Source organism: Lacerta agilis, chromosome 17 (assembly GCF_009819535.1).
Source record: "Lacerta agilis isolate rLacAgi1 chromosome 17, rLacAgi1.pri, whole genome shotgun sequence".
Taxonomy (NCBI): Eukaryota; Metazoa; Chordata; class Lepidosauria; order Squamata; family Lacertidae; genus Lacerta; species Lacerta agilis.
The window spans coordinates 28,249,650-28,267,184 of NC_046328.1; the positions used below are offsets into that span (position 1 = coordinate 28,249,650).

Below are 17,535 nucleotides of genomic sequence, written 5' to 3' on the forward strand. Positions count from 1 at the left end.
TCCTGTGACGTACTGTTTATAGAATGCAAGGTGTACTGTGTCAGGTCAGTGACCCATCTTAGCTCAGGACCATCGACTTAACTGGCAGCAGCTCACCAGGGGGCTTTTCTCCATAGACAGCAAGATGTGCACTGATAGTGTTGTATGCCATTTCATACAGTGTTTGAACAGTTAAGTACATGCAGGCATACCTCATCTTATTGCACTAATTGCAGCTTATTGCAGGCACAGCTACAGGCAGCTTGGCTGCTTCCAGGAGAAGGGAGCCCCCTGCCGCCATCGCCCCTCTCCTGGCCTAGGGGTCGGAGCTGGTTAGGGCTGGAAATGGGTTTTTCCCGTCCCGCCACTGCAGTCAGGGGGACCTGGCTTAATAGACTACAGTATAGTGTAGTCATAAGTTTTGTATGCACTGGGAAACAAACAAACAAAATTGTGTGGCTCACTTTATTGCAATATTTGCTTCATTGCGGTGGCCTGGAACCAAACCCGCAACATCTCCGAGGTGTACCTGTAAATGTTCTAAATACCACATCCTAGAGGGTTTTTTTTTTTTAAGTGTCTGTCTGTAGGTAAGTTTTATCTCCCTCCCACCTTCCTTCCCCCATCCCCTGGTGATTCTTGACAGCGGCTTTGCCGAGTTTAAGGGTTGCCATTTTTTTTAAGCAGGCTTTGAATCTCTGGAGGCAATCTTGCCAGTTTTGTACGAATGTCACACGGTCTGTCGGGAAACACAAAGGCCTTTAGAAATGCCATTGCCATTACTGGTGGGCCCTAGACAATTGCAGGAGATGGACTGAACGCATCCTACTCAGCAGGCAGGCAGTGCCTGGAGACAGCCGTCCGTGGGGCATGGCTCTCTTTCAAGATGAAGCTGTAGTGACTTACGGAAAGACTCATTGTAACATAGGAAGCCGCCTTATACCAGCCTCGTCTATGTGGGGCTGTCTAGTCCAATGCAGGGTCCCTGGCAGAGAAAAAGTGTCTCTCCCTTTACCTGGGATCTACTGCATGCCAAGCCGATGAATGCTGCTTCCTTCTTTGGAACATGGGCAACTGCCCAATACCATGCCAAGCTATTTGTTCATCCAGCACAGTCTACTGTGGGAGGAATTCAACATTCCGCTTTTCCAGTCACTCTGTCAGCATAATCATGTCAGCTTGCCAGACAGAACCACCTTCCCTCTCCTTCCAGCCCCCCCCCCCCATATGCTGGTCTGGGGTTTCGCCTGACCCCCACCCAAGCCAATTTCAGGGGTGCATGGGGGAGGAGATGGGGGTAGCCCCGTTGTGCAAACCATTGTTCAGGGTTTCCACTGGGAGAACTCATTAGGTGAATCTTGCTCTCTGACTGGCAGTGGTTCTCCAATTGTCTCGTGCAGAGAAAGGTCCTTCCCCATCACCTGCTGCCTTATCCTATTTAATTGGAGATAATGAGGGTTGAACCTGCCACTGAGCTCTTGTCCCTTCCTTAGGGAACAGCATTTCACTAGGGCAGGCACCCCCCCAAACTTAGCCCTCCAGCTGTTTTGGGACTACAATTCCCATCATCCCTGACCACTGGTCCCGTTAGCTAGGGATGGTGGCAGTTGTAGTCCCAAAACAGCTGGAGGGCCGAGTTTGGGGATGACTGCACTAGGGTCTGTAACAGAGAAGAGGCTTCCCCATCACTTATCTGATCCTTCAAAAAAAATGGCAATGACTGGGATTGAGTCCAGGGTCTTGTTCATGTCAAGCAAGTGTTCCACTATTGAGCTATGGCAAGAGAAGTGGCTGAGACTTCTGACAAGTACAGCTGGACTGATGTCCTATGCTCCTCCAGGCCCAAGTGGAATCTGCTCCTGAGTTTTGTTATTCTCAGCGTGGCAAAAATGGGGGGTGGGGGGTTAGAGGAGGCACAGGATGGAGGGCAGTTTTTCCTAAGTCCTTTCCTCTGACATCCCCCCCCCCCCCACAACCTTAATGCCAGACTTTCAGTGGAACTCCCAAGTAACATTTTGCTTCCCTCTTGCGCCCCCTGCAGGTGAGGTGTTCGACTATTTAGTAGCCCATGGAAGAATGAAAGAGAAAGAAGCACGGGCAAAATTCCGACAGGTTGGTGCTGCACCCTTCTTGAACTGCAGGAAGCAAACAGTGTTTATAGGGCCCCGGCAGCTGCCCAGCAAATATGAAAGTCGGGCTTGATGCTTTCTGTGGTGAAGATCCATGTAATTCCGCCCCCCGCCCCCCCAGCAGTTCTATTATTCACACACAGCCCACAGGCATATGGGGATACATTGCAGAAAATCGATTCCTACACTTCTGAGGACTGTGATTAAAGGGCACTGCATCTGGATTGCGTGTGTCATGAAGCAACACAAACCTCCCCCCGACCTCTCTGTCCTCTTGTCTTCCAGATAGTTTCTGCTGTGCAGTACTGTCACCAAAAATTCATTGTACATAGAGACTTGAAGGTGAGTATAAATGCTGAAAACGCTCCTGGGGCAAGAGTGTGTAAAGCTCTGTGTTTACCCTGTGCAAATGCTGGATTTCCCACTGGAGGTAAAACGTGGTGTTGTTGGCCCATTGGCTTCCCCAGCCTGACTTGCCTTTCGCCTCCCTTTGCAGGCAGAGAACCTGCTCTTAGATGCCGACATGAACATTAAAATTGCAGACTTCGGTTTCAGCAACGAGTTCACGTTTGGCAACAAGCTTGACACCTTCTGCGGGAGCCCCCCGTACGCCGCCCCTGAGCTTTTCCAGGGCAAGAAGTACGACGGCCCCGAGGTGGACGTCTGGAGCCTAGGGGTTATCCTTTACACACTGGTCAGCGGCTCCCTGCCCTTTGATGGGCAGAACCTCAAGGTAAGGGGGTTGTGGAGGGCGAGGAGAATGGTTTATGGCTTCGGGGGTTGGAGCACAATTGCAACTTGAGGATGGCTATCCCACTATTGAGGGAACAACCTATGTGGATTCCTAGGTGTGTCAGTCAGACTGAGCTGTGGAAGAAGTTGCCTAGGCAATGGACCAGAGCCACCCAAAGGCTTCAGGGCCTTCCAGTATCTCCACTCTCTTGTGTGCATGTGTGTGTTTTAGGATCAGGGCATCTTCCCTTAGAACAGATGTGGGGAGCCTTTTGCTCCAGATGTTGCTAAGCTATACCTCTTGGTCACTGGCCATGCTTGCTGTAGCCAGTGCGAGTTGTTGTTCTGCAACATCTGGAGGGTCAAAGGCTCCCCTGCACCTGCAATTGAGTTACATACAGAATTGCTGCTCATCCCCTCCCCTTTCCCTCTACAGGAGCGGCGAGAACGGGTCTTGAGGGGGAAGTACCGGATCCCCTTCTACATGTCCACGGACTGTGAGAACCTGCTGAAAAAATTCCTCATCCTCAACCCTAGCAAGAGAGGCACTTTAGAGGTGAGGAGACAGGACCAGGGACCAGGTGGGCTGGGCAGGAGGAAGGCCAGCATCCGCTTGTGGAATCGTACACCACACCACCCATCATTTTGGAGTTACTGCTGTCATGCCATCTAGTCATAGGAAGGTGCCTTCTTCCATAGTGGACCATTGAGCCGTCAAGTTCAGTATTGTCTCTACAGACTGACAGAACCTCTCCCAAGGTTTCATACTATGAGTCTTTCCCAGTTCTGTCCGGAGTTGCCAGGGATGAAACCTGAGACCTAGCTTGTTCTCACTGGTGAAGTGGTAGCAGAGTCTGTTCATACAGGGCAAGGCAGGTCCCTGGGCAGCTCCTGGTGGACTCTGCTGACTGAGCTATGGAAGATGCTGCCTCATCAAAGGGCCAGAGTCAATCCCAAGACTTTAGAAGGCTGACACAGCCTTCCAGTGGCTCCCCCCCAGTTAAAGCCATCTAGAATTGGGACATGATTCTGTGGCTACATGCTTCTGGGCAGCTGCGGAGAAGAGATGTTACAAGGGATTCATCCCTAGAGTTTGAGGGTGATGGAAAAGCCAAGATGGTGCAGTAGTGGGCTGCTGAGGGCTCCCTCCCCCAAGTGGGGTGATTTGTGAGCTATCTAAATCAGTCCTCCTAGGGCGACACTAGGGTGTGGATGTCAGGGACATGAGAGGACTTACTGAATGCAAAACATGTGATGTCATTGCCTTAAATCAGTAGTTTTGGCTAGACCCCCCTCACTGTGGAACCCATTCCCTCCTGCCCTGCCTCCCCACCCCCACCCCCACCCCAAAATAAAAATAAATCTGAGAAGTATGTGAAGACTTCCTTCTTTGAATGCCTCTAAGAGATTCCCTCCCTTTGTCTCTCTGATGAGATCCTTTCCCAAATACTTCTGCTTCATTCACCCGTTAATGCTTTTCAGTTTGCGCTCTTGGAAACAAAAATAACAAAACCACTTTCGGTGCATACGGAAAACGTAATGTGTGAGTGTACCATTTGGCACTATTTGGTTAAGCAAGTGTATTTTGGGCAGTTGCTTAACCAACTCTGGATCCAGGTTTTGCCCTTGGTTTTTAAGTCTTAGAAGTGTGCCAGCGCTGTCTCAGTTTTTAGAAGGCGTATCCAAGTCCATGCTGGTAGGAAAGCCCTGTCCTTGCAAGCAGTGCGCGGTCTTTGTTTGTTTTTAGTTTTATTTTCCAAAAGGCGGTTTCCCTTGCCTTCAGTGCTAGCATGGAGAGGGCCTGGTTCATTTCCCAGCGGTTGGCTCCTGCCTTTGTCTGGCTGGGCTGCAGTGCCCCCTGCCATCCGAAACTGCCTTCCTGCGTAGGCAAGTAATTAAGAAGCCCCGCCAGCCATTCTCTTGAATAGGAGAGGGAAGTTCCTTGCTGTCTGCCGCTGGAATGCCATGGCCCCTGCTGCTCTCTGCCTGCAAGCAACAATTTTAACTGTGGGCTTCAGGGATGCAGAAGGGGAAGTGCAGGGAAGATTGCATTAAGGGGGGCAGTTGGGTTTGTGCTCCGGTGTGGGCGGAGACAAGGCAAGACGTGTGCGCGCGCACACACACACACACACCCCTCCGTTCTCCATGATACACAGAGGGAGGGTGCTGTGTTGATTTCATGCCAGAGGCAAGGAGAAGGTCTTGGCAGATCACTGCAGCAGCAAGCTGGGGTTTCCAGTCAATGGTTCAAATTGCATGGTTTTCCTTCCTGGTTTGGTTTCTGCATAGCAGGTGTGGGGAACCTCTGGCCCCCAAGATGTTGCAGAACTACAACTCTCACCCAGCCCCAGCAAACCTGGCCAGTGACTGGGGATGATGGGAGTTGTAGTTCAGCGACATATGGAGAGCCAAAGATTGCCTACACCTTGTTTATAGAATAAAATAGCCTATTTTATTCATTTGTTCATCCACCCCACCCCCAAATACGAGTGACTTGCAATAATGGAGTATATGTACAATGGGCAATATTCATTGTCAGTCATACTTTTGAGTAGACCCATTGAAATCAGTGAACTTCATTAACTCAGTGGGTTTACTCTTGAGTCTGACTTAGTTAGGTATTGCCCAAGAAAAGCCAAATCTGCATAATACATCAGACAACCACCAAAAAAGCCCAGCATAATAAACAAGCCAAAAATATCAAAATCCACAAAGAAAGCAATTCATAAAGCTCATCAAATAAAGTGAAGAAGAGAAAGGAAGATTGATATTAGACAGACACCTTTGCTGTATATATTTAGTTACCTGCTGAAACCTTTTTTTTTTAGCAATCCTAACCAGCAGGAAGGTAAACGGCATTTCCATGTGCTGCTCTGGTTCACCAGAAGTGGCTTAGTCATGCTGGCCACATGACCCAGAAGCTGTACGCCAGCTCCCTCGGCCAGTAACGCAAGATGAGTGCCGCAACCCCAGAGTCGGACACGACCAGACCTAATGGTCAGGGGTCCCTTTACCTTTAACCAGACATCTAATTTAGTTACCTATATTCATAAAAGCCTATCTGATTTTTATTTTTATTTTACCTTAATTATTTCATGCTTACATGTTTTAATAGGTTTTTTTGGATTTTAGTTATTTGCAGTTTTATTATGTACACTAGCTAGGTTAGCTTGCTGATTATGCCATGGTCTTTCACGAATTAATCATGGGCTAGGGTGGCATTACCCAGACTTGCAGAGAGAGGGAGAGGTGGGCCAGATCTCCTCACAGTTGTGAACATTGTGGGGAGAGAGGTGTGCGCAGGGCCTGTGTTTTGCACGAGTGGTCCCAGTTTTCCAATAGGAAACTTTGCCAGCTACGCAGCTGGGACCATCCTCGCCGAAACGTTAAAAAGGAAGGAGGCACTCCTCTGCACTGTTGTCCTTTACCTCACCGCCACCCCCCCCCCCATACTGAGCCAACATTTCCCCTTCCCCTCTCCATAGCAAATCATGAAAGACCGCTGGATGAATGTAGGTCACGAGGACGATGAACTGAAGCCTTACGTGGAGCCTCTGCCTGACTACAAGGATCCCCGGCGGACAGGTGTGGCACTGAGGCGGGGCGGGTGATTGGGTGGCCCTGCGATGGTGACCTGCTGCTGCACAGGATCTTTTCCGGGCAAGCGCTTGGCTATCGTTTCCCTGCAGGGCGTACCCACAGATTTCCCTCCGTCCCTCCATGCATCTTTTAAACGCAGTTTTATTTATTTATTTATTTTATCTATCTATCTACCCTTCAAGGCGCTCTGACCGTCTCTCTCCTTTCCCTGTGTGTGCGTGCTCCCTTCCGTTGTCCTGCAGAGCTCATGATATCCATGGGATATTCCCGGGAGGAGATCCAGGACTCCTTAGTCAGCCAGAAGTATAACGAAGTCATGGCTACATATCTGCTGCTAGGATACAAAAATTCAGAGGTGAGTTCCTTGTCTGTTTGTGTGTGTGTGTGTGTGTGTGTGTGTGTGGCTTCCATTTGAGGGACCGAGCTGCAAACATCTGGGTGTTCGCATGTCTTCAGCGGTAGCACTTCCCCATTGAAGCACCATCAGTGGAAACACACTGGCGTGAAACTCCCAAGTGCAAAAGCACAATTCCGAATCTGTCCCTTTGGGTGTCTGCGGCAGAGGTTGGTACCCCCTGGGACCAGCAGGGCGGAAGGTAGAGAGGTCAACAGGAGGTGGAGGCGGAGTCAGTGACCAGCGGAGCCATCAAATTCTACTTTGGTTGCCATCCTCCCTCACTGCCGATCCCGCAAGGGCAGAATCAAGACCAAGGAGGAAACCAACAGGCAGGGACCCCACCTGGGACTGGTTGTAGGTAGGAAGGCAGCCAAGAGCAGGCTGGCTGTGGGCAGGCTGAGGTTGGTGGGTGGTGTCCCAGTCGCCCTGATAAACCAGCCTCTACTAGACGCCTGCCTTCCCTGCTGATTGCTTAGAATCATAGAATCATAACATTGGAAGTGGCCGTGAAGAGTCATCTAAACCAACCCCCTGTGATGCAGGAATCCTGGCCACAGCTGTCCCTGGATGGGCTTGAACCACCAACCTTCTGGTTGACAGCCAGACGCCCTGACCCATTGCACCACGAGGAGGCTTGTTGTTGGAGTTTACGGCACCCTCGTCTGCTGAGGTGTGCAGACTTTCAGTGGCTTTGCATCTGAAACCTATATTGTAGCGCTGTTTGTGGTACCAGTTGAACAGAATTTAAGAGCAAGCTTAACACTACCGGAGACCACCTGAAATTAGATACATTGTCATGAACACACCTGATTGGGGGAACCTGTGGCCCTCCAGAGGTTGCAGAACTACAACTTCCCTCGGCACCAGCGAGCATGGCCAATGGCCAGGGCTGATGGGAGTTGTAATTCAGCAACCTCTGGAGGGCTGGAGGTTCCCCACACCTGATGCGGAACGAACTGCACTATTTCAGTCTGCAGTTGGGTGATGCCTTTTTTCAAATGCCCCTTAAGTTTTTACTTGCAGTGATCTTTGTTTTTTTTAAAAAAAAATGTATCACAAAGTGAGCAGGCTGGGTTAGGATCTTTCTCCTAGGGATTTTTTCTTTTTTAAAGCACAGAGGAGCCTCCAAAATATGTATCTCTTCACTGACCCTGAATTGGTATAAGCTGTTCTGCCACATCTTTTGGCTGTTGAGTGGGGGGGGGGCAGCGGCTGCAGTTTGGCTCGAGGAGGGGCTGCGCTTTGTATCTCAGAATGTTCACAAGCACACCCCAATTTCTGATTTCACCCTCCAGCAGCAACTGTGTTAAGAACTCCCACTCTCCTCTTCCTCAGCCGAGAGGAGAGATCATATTAATGTGTGCATGTTCTTCATCTCTTATATAAATAAATGATTGCATGAATAGAATGCCTGGGTCAGAGCTTCACCCACTGATGAGCTTCTTCTCCCCCCGCCCTCGTGCTCCTGCCTGCTCTCTTCCAGCTTGACAACGATAGCATTACCCTGAAGCCACGGACCCAGCCCGAACTTGCCAACAGCACCGCCCCCTCCCCGTCGCACAAGGTACAGCGCAGTGTATCAGCCAACCCCAAGCAACGCCGCTTAAGCGACCAGGGTGAGTCATCCCACCACCACATTTCTTGCTCACGGCGGGAACCACAGTGACGGTTCCCTGCCATTACAGTGGAACCTCGGTTTTCGAACGTGATCTGTTCCGGAAGAACGTTTGAATTCTGAAACGTTCGAAAACTAAAACTGAAGCCTCAAAACGGAAAAATTAATACGAAAATCTCAATACAGAAGCCACCTCGGAAGTTCATCTTCTGAGGCACGTTTGAAAACGGAAGCAGTTACTTCCGGGTTTTCGGCGTCCGAATTCCGAAACGTTCGTCAACGGAGATGTACAAAACCCGACATTCCACTGTATTATAATTACTACTACTACTACTACTACTACTACTACTTCTACTACTGTTACTACTCTGCTCATCTGACTGGGTCCGCCTATCCAACAAGGAGGCATAAAATATTTTATGTGAGATGGGGAATGTGCATCCGTACTGGCTATTTTACAACATTCACCAGGCGCTGCAGGGACTAAGATTCTGAGATCCAGCAAGTAGAGCTGGAAAACTAAACTGGGTTGTGTGTGTGTGTTTTAATTACATGGTTATATTTTCCCTCCTGCTTTATGTAGCTCATGACTGCAGCCATGCAGGTTATTTAAAACTCCTGACGGTTTTTAATCTCCCTCTCCCCGCATTGGGGCGCAGGGAATTTTGACTCCTTGCTCATTGACTCCTTAAAAGAGAGAGTCCTTCCTTCCTTCCTTCCTTCCTTCCTTCCTTCCTTCCTTCCTTCCTTCCTCACCTGTGAAACAAGAGTCCTGCCCAGAAAGCACAAACTGCCCCTTGCTGGGTATCCCTTCCCCAAACCAGACCTCGCCATGCTGACTCTTCTTCTCTCTTCCCCCACTCCCTGGCCCTCTCTTCTTCCCACCACAGTACCCACCATCCCAACATCCTCCTCGTACTCCAAGAAAACACAGGCAGCCAACGCAGAGAACAAGCGGCCCGAAGAGGAGCGGGAGGCTGGGCGCAACAAGGCCAGCAGCACAGTCAAAGTGCCTGCCAGCCCCCTGCCCAGCCTCGAGAGGAAGAAGAGCACCCCACACCTTCCACAGTCAGTCCTTTCTTGCTCTGGGGTGGGTGGGGAGGGACTCTTGTATTGTGGCCTCTGCATGTTTATGACGCGGGAGCTGAGCTTCTGGGTCAGAGGGTTGCTGCTGCAAGGGGGGAACGTGCCATTACGGCACACGAGGAGCTGCTTCCCAGCAGCTGGCACTCAAAGGCATCCTGCCTCTGAACACGGAGGTTCTGTTCAGCTGTCAGTGGGGGTGAAGGGAACCAGGGCATGCTTCTGAGAGTTTAGAGGAGGAGTTTGAGGATTGGAAGACCACAACAAAGAGGGGTTGCAGAATTAAACTTTGGGGAAATTACAGCATCTCCGGGCAGAACTGGGAATGACTCCTGGTCTGAAACCCTGGAGAATTGTAGACAATACTGAGCTAGATGGACCTCAGTAGGTCATTCTCAGTATAAGGCGGCCTCCTGTTTTGTGGGAAAGGGCCAAAGCTCAGTGGTAGAACATATGCACTGCATGCAGAAGGTCCCTGGTTCAATCCCTGGTATCTCCAGGTAGACTTGGGAAAGATCCCCTGCCTCCCTTGCAGCCTCTTGAGAGCTGCTGACAGGGTAGACAATATATTGAGCTAGACTAGTGTTTTCCAAACTTGAGCCTCCAGCTGCTTTTATACTACAATTCCCATCATCCCTGACCACTGGTCCTGCTAGCTAAGGATGATGGGAATTGTAATCCAAAAACAGCTGGAGACCCAAGTTTGGGAAACACTGAGGTTGATGGACCCCTACGCGTCCCTCTGTGTAAGGCAGCTTCCTCTGTCCCTATGTTATGACTCTCTGGGAGACCTGGGTACTGACTCAGGTAGCCTAGCTCAAGTAGTCTCTGCAGAAGCAGCAGGCTGGAGCCACTTAACTCCCTTTCTCTTTCTCTGAAGTGTGGGCAGTGAAGGGCTCACGCTCACTCAGTGTCTCTACCCCTCTGCAGAACAGCGTCCTCTCAACCAGCACAAACCGGAGCCGCAACTCCCCCATGCTAGACCGGGCCAGTTTGGGCCAGAACTCCATCCAGAACGGCAAAGATAGGTAAGGGCTTGGGAACCCAGGCCAGCTTGGTCATGTTGCTTGCCAGATGCGGACATAAAGATGCACTAGGAAGAGGGGAGGAAGAGAAAACTTCAGTAGTAGAGAGGTGTCCAGTTGTTTTGGGGCAGCTTTGCAGATGGAGCAAAATGCAGGTGGCTGCACAGGGCTGTTTTGTGTGTGGGTCACAGGGCCGGCCTACCTAGGAGGCAAGGTGAGGCGACCACCTCAGGCAACAGGGCCCACCAAGGCTGCAGATCCTGGTGTTGGTATTCCCTGGTGCCTGGTGGGGAGCAGGGCACCATTTTGAGGTCCATCTCAGGTGCCAAAATGTCTTGGGCCAGCCCTGATGGGTCATGCATTTCTTAATGTGGGGTGTGTGGCGGGTGGGGGGTTTGGGGAGAGAGAACCATCGCTGGAAAGTACCATTAGAGATTGCAAGGTGGTGGCCGAGGCATGTGTTTGAATCCTCAAGGTTGGGAATTCCTGCACTCAGAAAGCCCTACATACCAAGAGGCAACAGTCAGCCAAAAGCCTTCTCCTTGGCATGACAACCTTTCTGTCTGCAGGCTCCTTTGTAATGCAAAGGAGGCAAGTGATTGCGTCCATCAGCAGTCTGTAATAGGGGTAATCCTAAAGTTGGAGAGGTCATTGTGAGGCCATCCAGCGCAGTGCTGGAAATCAACAGCTGACTATGCAGCCTCAATTCAAAGGTCAGACCTGCCTTGTCAATTCTCTCTTCGGCTGGGCAAAGCCACAGTTGCTGCCTGGCTGGACTGCGTGAATGAAAACCACCAACCAGACCTGCATATGCATGTGGAAACCTTTGCCTCTGGTTCCCTTATTTCCCCTCCCAACTCACAGATGGAGATCCTATGGCCTCTCGGTTACTGCCGGACTCCATCTCCCACCATCTCTGACCATTGCCTGTGCTGCCTGGGGCTGATGGGAGTTGGAGTCCAACAACACCTGGAGGGCCACAGATTCCCCATCCCTGCTCTAATCCCGTGTGGTTTTAAGAATATTAGGAATGCGCTGCATATTTAAAACTGATTTTAACAGTAGTTCCTGGGGTGGAAGAAGCAGTGCTCACGTTTCAAAGAGTTCTCCCCAGCTGTACCAAGCTGTGGTTCCCTGGGTTTTTGTGGGGCAGCCATTGCATTTACACAGGCTCAGAGGCGGTGGGTCCAAACCTGCCTGGGTTCGGGTGCCTTCTCTGTCACTGGTCCATTCTCTCCTCCCCTGCTCCCCAAACACAGTCCTCTAAGAAGGGAGCTGCATGCTGGTTGCGGCAAGGTGGGATTGTGAGGCAGTTTGGAATACTTCAGGAGTGTTGAAAGATGATTTGTAGTGTTGTTCTGCCAATTGACTGAGAGAGGGGAGGTGGCTGTGGGTATTGCTGTGGGGGGGGGGGCGCTTCTGTTCTTTCCTTCTGTCTGGTTCAGCAGCAGCAGCCTGAACCACGTGTCCTGGATCTGGAGCAACAATGTTCACCCCCAGGTGAACATAGTTAGCCCTGCCAAATGGAAACCAGCCTTCCTCTCTAGAGTCCCTTCCTCAACCAAGCAATCTGCTTCCTGCAAAGTTCTCCTTTCTTTGCCCCACCTTCTCCCCAGAGAATTCTGCAGCATTGGAGGAACATCTCCTCCTATGAGGTCTCTCCCCCCCCCCCGGCAGCCTGAAGTGGTGGGGCTCAAACACAACTTGAGCCACTTCAGATAGAACTAGGCAAGTATCAGACCTTCCCTACAAGGTGCCTTTTTAAATGAGCTGGATGCATCTTGAACTGTGGGCCCTCTGCAGTTAAGGCCAGTCTGGTGCGTGTTGATCCCACCACCACCATCATGCATCAGCACACCTCCGGGTCTTAGGCTACTAGCTACTAGCCTGTGTTTCCATGCTGGCCGTGGAGGAGAGGAAGCCCCACCCACCCAAGGGACCAGCAGGGGAGGAATGGAGGGACCCATTTTTTCTGCCAACCAGCTCACTCGTCTGGACGGGATCCTGGTCGCCTGTCTCTACCAAAAGAGTTGCTAAATCCACAGCTGGTCTTAAGCTCTCCCCACTTTTCCTACTTCCGATAACAGCTCAGAAGAAGCAGCCCTGCTTGACCTCTTCATTTCTCATCCATTATGGACACGCACATAACTAACATAACATAACATAACATAACAAACATGCATAGATACATACAAGCAAAACCCATTTTCTTTTTGCTTGAGAACATTGGCTCTCTCTTTTTAGGGTCTAACTGCCATGGTGTCCCGTCCCCCACCCGACCCCAGCACGATTCCCTCCACATCCATTCCCACTCTTGCATCAAGGTTGTGCCTGACCCATATACACATATACCGGGTTGTATATTGTATATTTGCTCTCTCTCCCCCCCCCCTTCCGCGGGACATCCATGTACCTACTAGCGGCTGTATCCGTGGTGAGAAAGGGAGGGGTTGGGGAGGGGGAGATCCAGGGCCTTCTTCCTTCCCCAGCTGAAATGATTAGAAGCAGCTCAGTTACATTGAGCAAGGGCAAGCACGTGGATGTGGTCTGAGCTGCCAAACAGACAGATTGATTATTTGACAGCACGTGCAGTATCCCAAGCTGAAGGTGGAGTAGCCACTGCCTTTCCTCCCCCAACCCTACAATCCTGCAACGAGGCCCCAGTTGCAGCATGGCCCTACCGGGGCGAGTCGGGGCCTTTGGAGAATAAGGGGGCCCTTCCCCTCTCTTGCACAAAGCATTAGGGTCAAACAAGGGAACAGCATCGGAGACAGACATGTGCAAGGAAAGGAAAGGTTTGCTGCAAAGCCTTTGAGTGGCCCCTCCTGCCCGGGAGGAAAATGACTGTCAGAGAGACAGCGGGGTGGGAGACAAGAGCCCCTGGTGCCTCCTCTGGCTGGGCTTCCATTTTGCTTTTTTGATTTGGCCTGTTTTGTTATAAAAAGGGTTCTTTTTAATAAACATGCATCGGTTCCGTTTTGCAAATGTCCTAAATCGCTTTAAGGACTCCAGTCAAAAAGTGGGATATAAATCCAGTCATTCGACAAACATGGCTGTTGATGAAAGAATGCAGATCAGTTAGTGAGAGTTCTGTGTCTCCATGCCCTTTGGGTGGGAATAAGGGGGCATCTGCCGGAGCAGCAGCATCAGTACATTGCTACTTTGGCAGTCTGTTCAGAGCCCGCCCACCCCCACCCTGTGCACAGTCCCAAGTACCTTGCCTCTATCACATGACTTTTTTATTATTCCTGGGGGCTTGGGAATAAATCCACCCGAGACTCATAGAATGAGGGACTGTCCTTGAAACGGGGCAAACGAGATGTTGGGCGCAGTGGGTAAGGGTGGCACCTCCCTCCTAGACTGGGAGTCTGTTTGGGTCAGCTACGGATACAGCCAGCCACCTTCCCTGATTTTTCCCTCCACCCTCCACCCCATCCCTCCTTTTTTAAACATCTGCTTCTCCCCTGCTTGTGTTTTCTTTCCTCCCCTCACCCCCACCCCAGCCTAACCACTCCAGGCTCCAGGGCTTCTACCGCTTCAGCTTCCGCCGCCGTGAGCTCTGCGCGCCCGCGACAGCACCAGAAATCCATGTCTGCCTCGGTGCACCCCTCCAAGCCCGTGCTGCCCCCCTCCGACAATAACTGTGAGGCGCAGCGACCCAGGCAAGTGGGCAGCTCTGCGTGCCTTGTGTCCTCGATCCCCTGCCCACCCCCAGGGCTCTCCATTTTTGTGTCTTCCGCCTGCTCCGTACTCTGGAGCCAGACCTCTCCTTCCTCTCTTGTCTCTTTTTTGCCATTCCCCACTGCGCTCGCTCAGGGCCTGAAGGTAAGTAGAGGGGGACAGCCAAATGTTTTGGAGTTGGAAGGATTGTGGTTCCTTGGAGGGCAACTTGGTGCCCTGCAGCTGTTTTTTGGACAGACATCCTCTCCGACTTCAGGTAATGGCAGGTTGGATGGCTTGAAATGAGCAAGAGAACGAGATCAGGTGCCTCCAATTGCCTGTCCTCGCCAGGCAGAAAAAGGACAATTGGAGTCTTCTGGTCTCTACTTCACCAGCTGGGGTTCAGGCAAGGGGCTCTTTAACCTCGTCTCCAGGGTCAACAGCAACAGCAGAGGCTGTTAGCAAGTGTCCTCTCCTGGAGACTCATTCCTGTCAGCTTGTCGTTGTGGCCCTCCTGCTGGAGCAAAAGGCTAGTCTTCACACTGAGGACTAGGGGCTTTGAAAATCTTTTCTCTTTATCCGAGCTGGTGCAGGAGTGAGCAGCGGAAGGAGCTGAGATTTGAAGTGGCCAGAAATGGCAAAGGAGGCAGGGCTTCTGCACCTTTCACAATTGTGTAGAAGAGGGGATTTCAGCAGGTGAGGTTTAATTAAAGGTGTAGGGGCCCCATCCTCCTCCCCCCCTCCACCTAGTGCCCTTACTTGAGATTGCAGGCCCTTCAGCCCGTGCTCAGTTCAAAATATGGGTTGTTTATTCATTTATTTTTAAGTGTTGGCTCTCCAACGAGGTATCTGCTGCACATGCTGGGTTTAAGTAACCACAGTCTTGTGGGGCGCTGCCAACATTCCACCTGCAATTAATCTGCAGTCTTAAAACTAGGCTGCAAGCCCATTTTAACAGGCTCACCATTTTTCCAGAACTCCTGGGATTTCAGGAGCACCTCTTCATATAATCTCAGCTGTGCGGTTCTTCATAGAACTCCCCTTGTGTTTCCTCCCACCCCCACAAGCAGAACACCACCTCCCAGACTCCTCTGGGGCAGAAAGGCCATAACCTTTGAAAGTGGCTTGCCCCAAAGACTTTCCTGTTCAGCCCAGGCAGCGGAGTGTTCATGGATGGCGAGCAAGTGGGGTCGCTGACTGTCGTCTTCTCTGCTCTTCCCCCTCCCCTCCCCACAGCACTGCACCCCAGAGGGTCCCCGTCGCCTCTCCCTCGGCCCACAACATCAGCAGTGCCCTCCCAGAGCGCACCAACTTCCCGCGGGGCGTCTCCAGCCGCAGCACTTTCCATGCCGGGCAGCTCCGGCAGGTCCGGGACCAGCAGAACCTCCCCTACGGCCTCACGCCCGCGTCGCCCTCCGGGAACAGCCAAGGCAGGAGGGGGGCCTCAGGGAGCATCTTCAGCAAGTTCACCTCCAAGTTCGTGCGCAGGTAAGCAGGGAAGTGGGCAGGGGTGGGAGGAAGAGGAGCCGTCCCCCCTTTCTAGCCCTTTCCAAATCCGTAGCTGGTATTCTCTGCTGATTGGCAACAACTCCAGGATTGCTTGAGATACGTGCTTTGGGGGTTCAGTTTGGGGGTGAGAGGTGAATGCAAGCCATCCTCCCCAGCTCCCCCAGGGCACAGCATGAAGGCTCACTACCTTTTGTGTGTGTATATATATGTGTGTTGTGCACAGCCGGGCCCACCCTGATAAGTACCCCTCTTCCCCACCCCACACCAAGGATGTCCTTGTGACCCTAGCCGCCCCCTCTTTGTCTTGCATCTCTCCTCCCTGCCCCCACCGTATTGCTGCACAGAACCAGCGCAGGGGCAGGAGTGTCAGCTGCCTTCCTTGGGCAGATCCTTTCCAAACTGCTTAGAAGGGGTTGGAGAGGACTAGCCTCCTAATTAGGCTTGGGGCAGCCCTTTTTTCTGTAGCATCCAACCAAGAGGGGTGTGTGTGTTTGCACGTGTTTATATGTGTGCATGTAGGGGTGGAGAACCCCTTTCCTGCCTTTCAGCTCCCTCCTGGTATCGGAGCAGCAAGCGGCAGAGAAGAGGCCCTTCTCAAGGACATCTACGGACAAATGGGCTCAGGCGCAAAGGATGCTTGGGGAGAACCATGGCTCATTTAGACAGTGTCTGCATTGCATGCAGAAGGTCTAAGGTTTGATCCCCTGTTCCCAGTAGGTCTGGGAGCTGTCCCCTGTTGGAAACCTTGAAGAGCCACTTCCAGCCAGCAGAGACAATGTTTGGGGTAGCCTTTGACCTTTCAGGTGTTGGTGAACTTCAACTCCCATCATCCTTTGCTCATTAGCCAATCTTCTCGGGGCTGCTGGAGTTGTAGTTCAGCAGCATCATGGGGGGGGGCAAAGGCTCCTCACACCTGTTGTAGGTGATACAGTGCTTGGTGGATCAATAGCCTGACTTGCTCCTTGGCAACTTCCTGTGCTTCCCTGACGTGTTAAGACCAATCGGGAGGCGCCACATTGGAGAGAGGCATTCTGGGAATGGAGATCAGAAGAGCGGGCTGAAGGTCACCTTCCTCCCGGCAACTGCGGAGCTCAAGGCCATGGAGGAGCCACCTTGCGCTCTCCCCAAGAGCATGCACATGCCGCCTTATGCGCTCCTCCCCGGGAATTCCCATTTCTGCTCGCAGCTCTGAAAAGGGGACCAGCAGAGTCTCAGCTGAGCCGCAGAGCAAGCCAAGCCTGCCTCCCACATCCTCCGATGGCACCCCACACTGCTTCTGTTGTGGTTCCTGCAGTGACCTGGGGTGCTGGGAAGGCCGCAAAGCTGAGGGTGGGTAGGTGGACAAGGATTTAGCAGAGCAGCCCAGATTATGAGGGTGGCAACCAAGCTCATTTCCAGGGTTTTGTGAGGCTCTTTGAGCCGCCAGGGAAGTTCCCCGATGCTGCTCCATCCCCTTCCAAGCGACACTTTTTTGGCAGGACAGGGTGGAGGAGATGCCTTGTGGACCCTGTCAGTACCAGCTGCCTTCTGTGGTGAGGATCCAGCCAGGGAGGTCTTGCAGCTGGGGTCTGCTCGAACCCGTCCCTCAAGGCAGCTTTTTTGTGGTGTGTGTATGTGTGTGTGTGTGTGAATATGTCTCAAAATGGCTTCTCTTTCCCGTACAGCCCTGAGAGGGGATGGGCTGTGAGATGGGGCACAGTTTCCTGGCAAAGCCTTTTGTCTCAATTGGGGGGAGGGGGTGTTTTATGGTGCATGACGGGGGAGCCATTCTGTACAGCCCAGCACCTCCTGCCCCCAACCCCTTTC

The 17,535-nt window shown here is 51.9% G+C and overlaps 1 protein-coding gene across 5 annotated transcripts in view; it reads left to right on the forward strand.

Moving 5' to 3' along the window:
- MARK2 (microtubule affinity regulating kinase 2) overlaps positions 1-17,535 on the forward strand; it is a 104,131-nt gene that overhangs the window by 82,270 nt on the left and 4,326 nt on the right. For 3 of the 5 annotated variants that reach the window (XM_033174907.1, XM_033174908.1, XM_033174906.1), the window contains exons 6-15: positions 2,021-2,091; positions 2,394-2,450; positions 2,605-2,841; positions 3,277-3,396; positions 6,326-6,425; positions 6,683-6,795; positions 8,321-8,453; positions 9,343-9,524; positions 10,466-10,563; positions 15,457-15,708. In XM_033174907.1, the coding sequence (XP_033030798.1) occupies positions 2,021-2,091; positions 2,394-2,450; positions 2,605-2,841; positions 3,277-3,396; positions 6,326-6,425; positions 6,683-6,795; positions 8,321-8,453; positions 9,343-9,524; positions 10,466-10,563; positions 15,457-15,708 (1,363 nt within the window). Of the gene's footprint in view, positions 1-2,020; positions 2,092-2,393; positions 2,451-2,604; positions 2,842-3,276; positions 3,397-6,325; positions 6,426-6,682; positions 6,796-8,320; positions 8,454-9,342; positions 9,525-10,465; positions 10,564-14,063; positions 14,223-15,456; positions 15,709-17,535 lie in introns of all 5 variants that reach the window. The other 2 variants (XM_033174904.1, XM_033174905.1) reach the window with 1 other exon arrangement.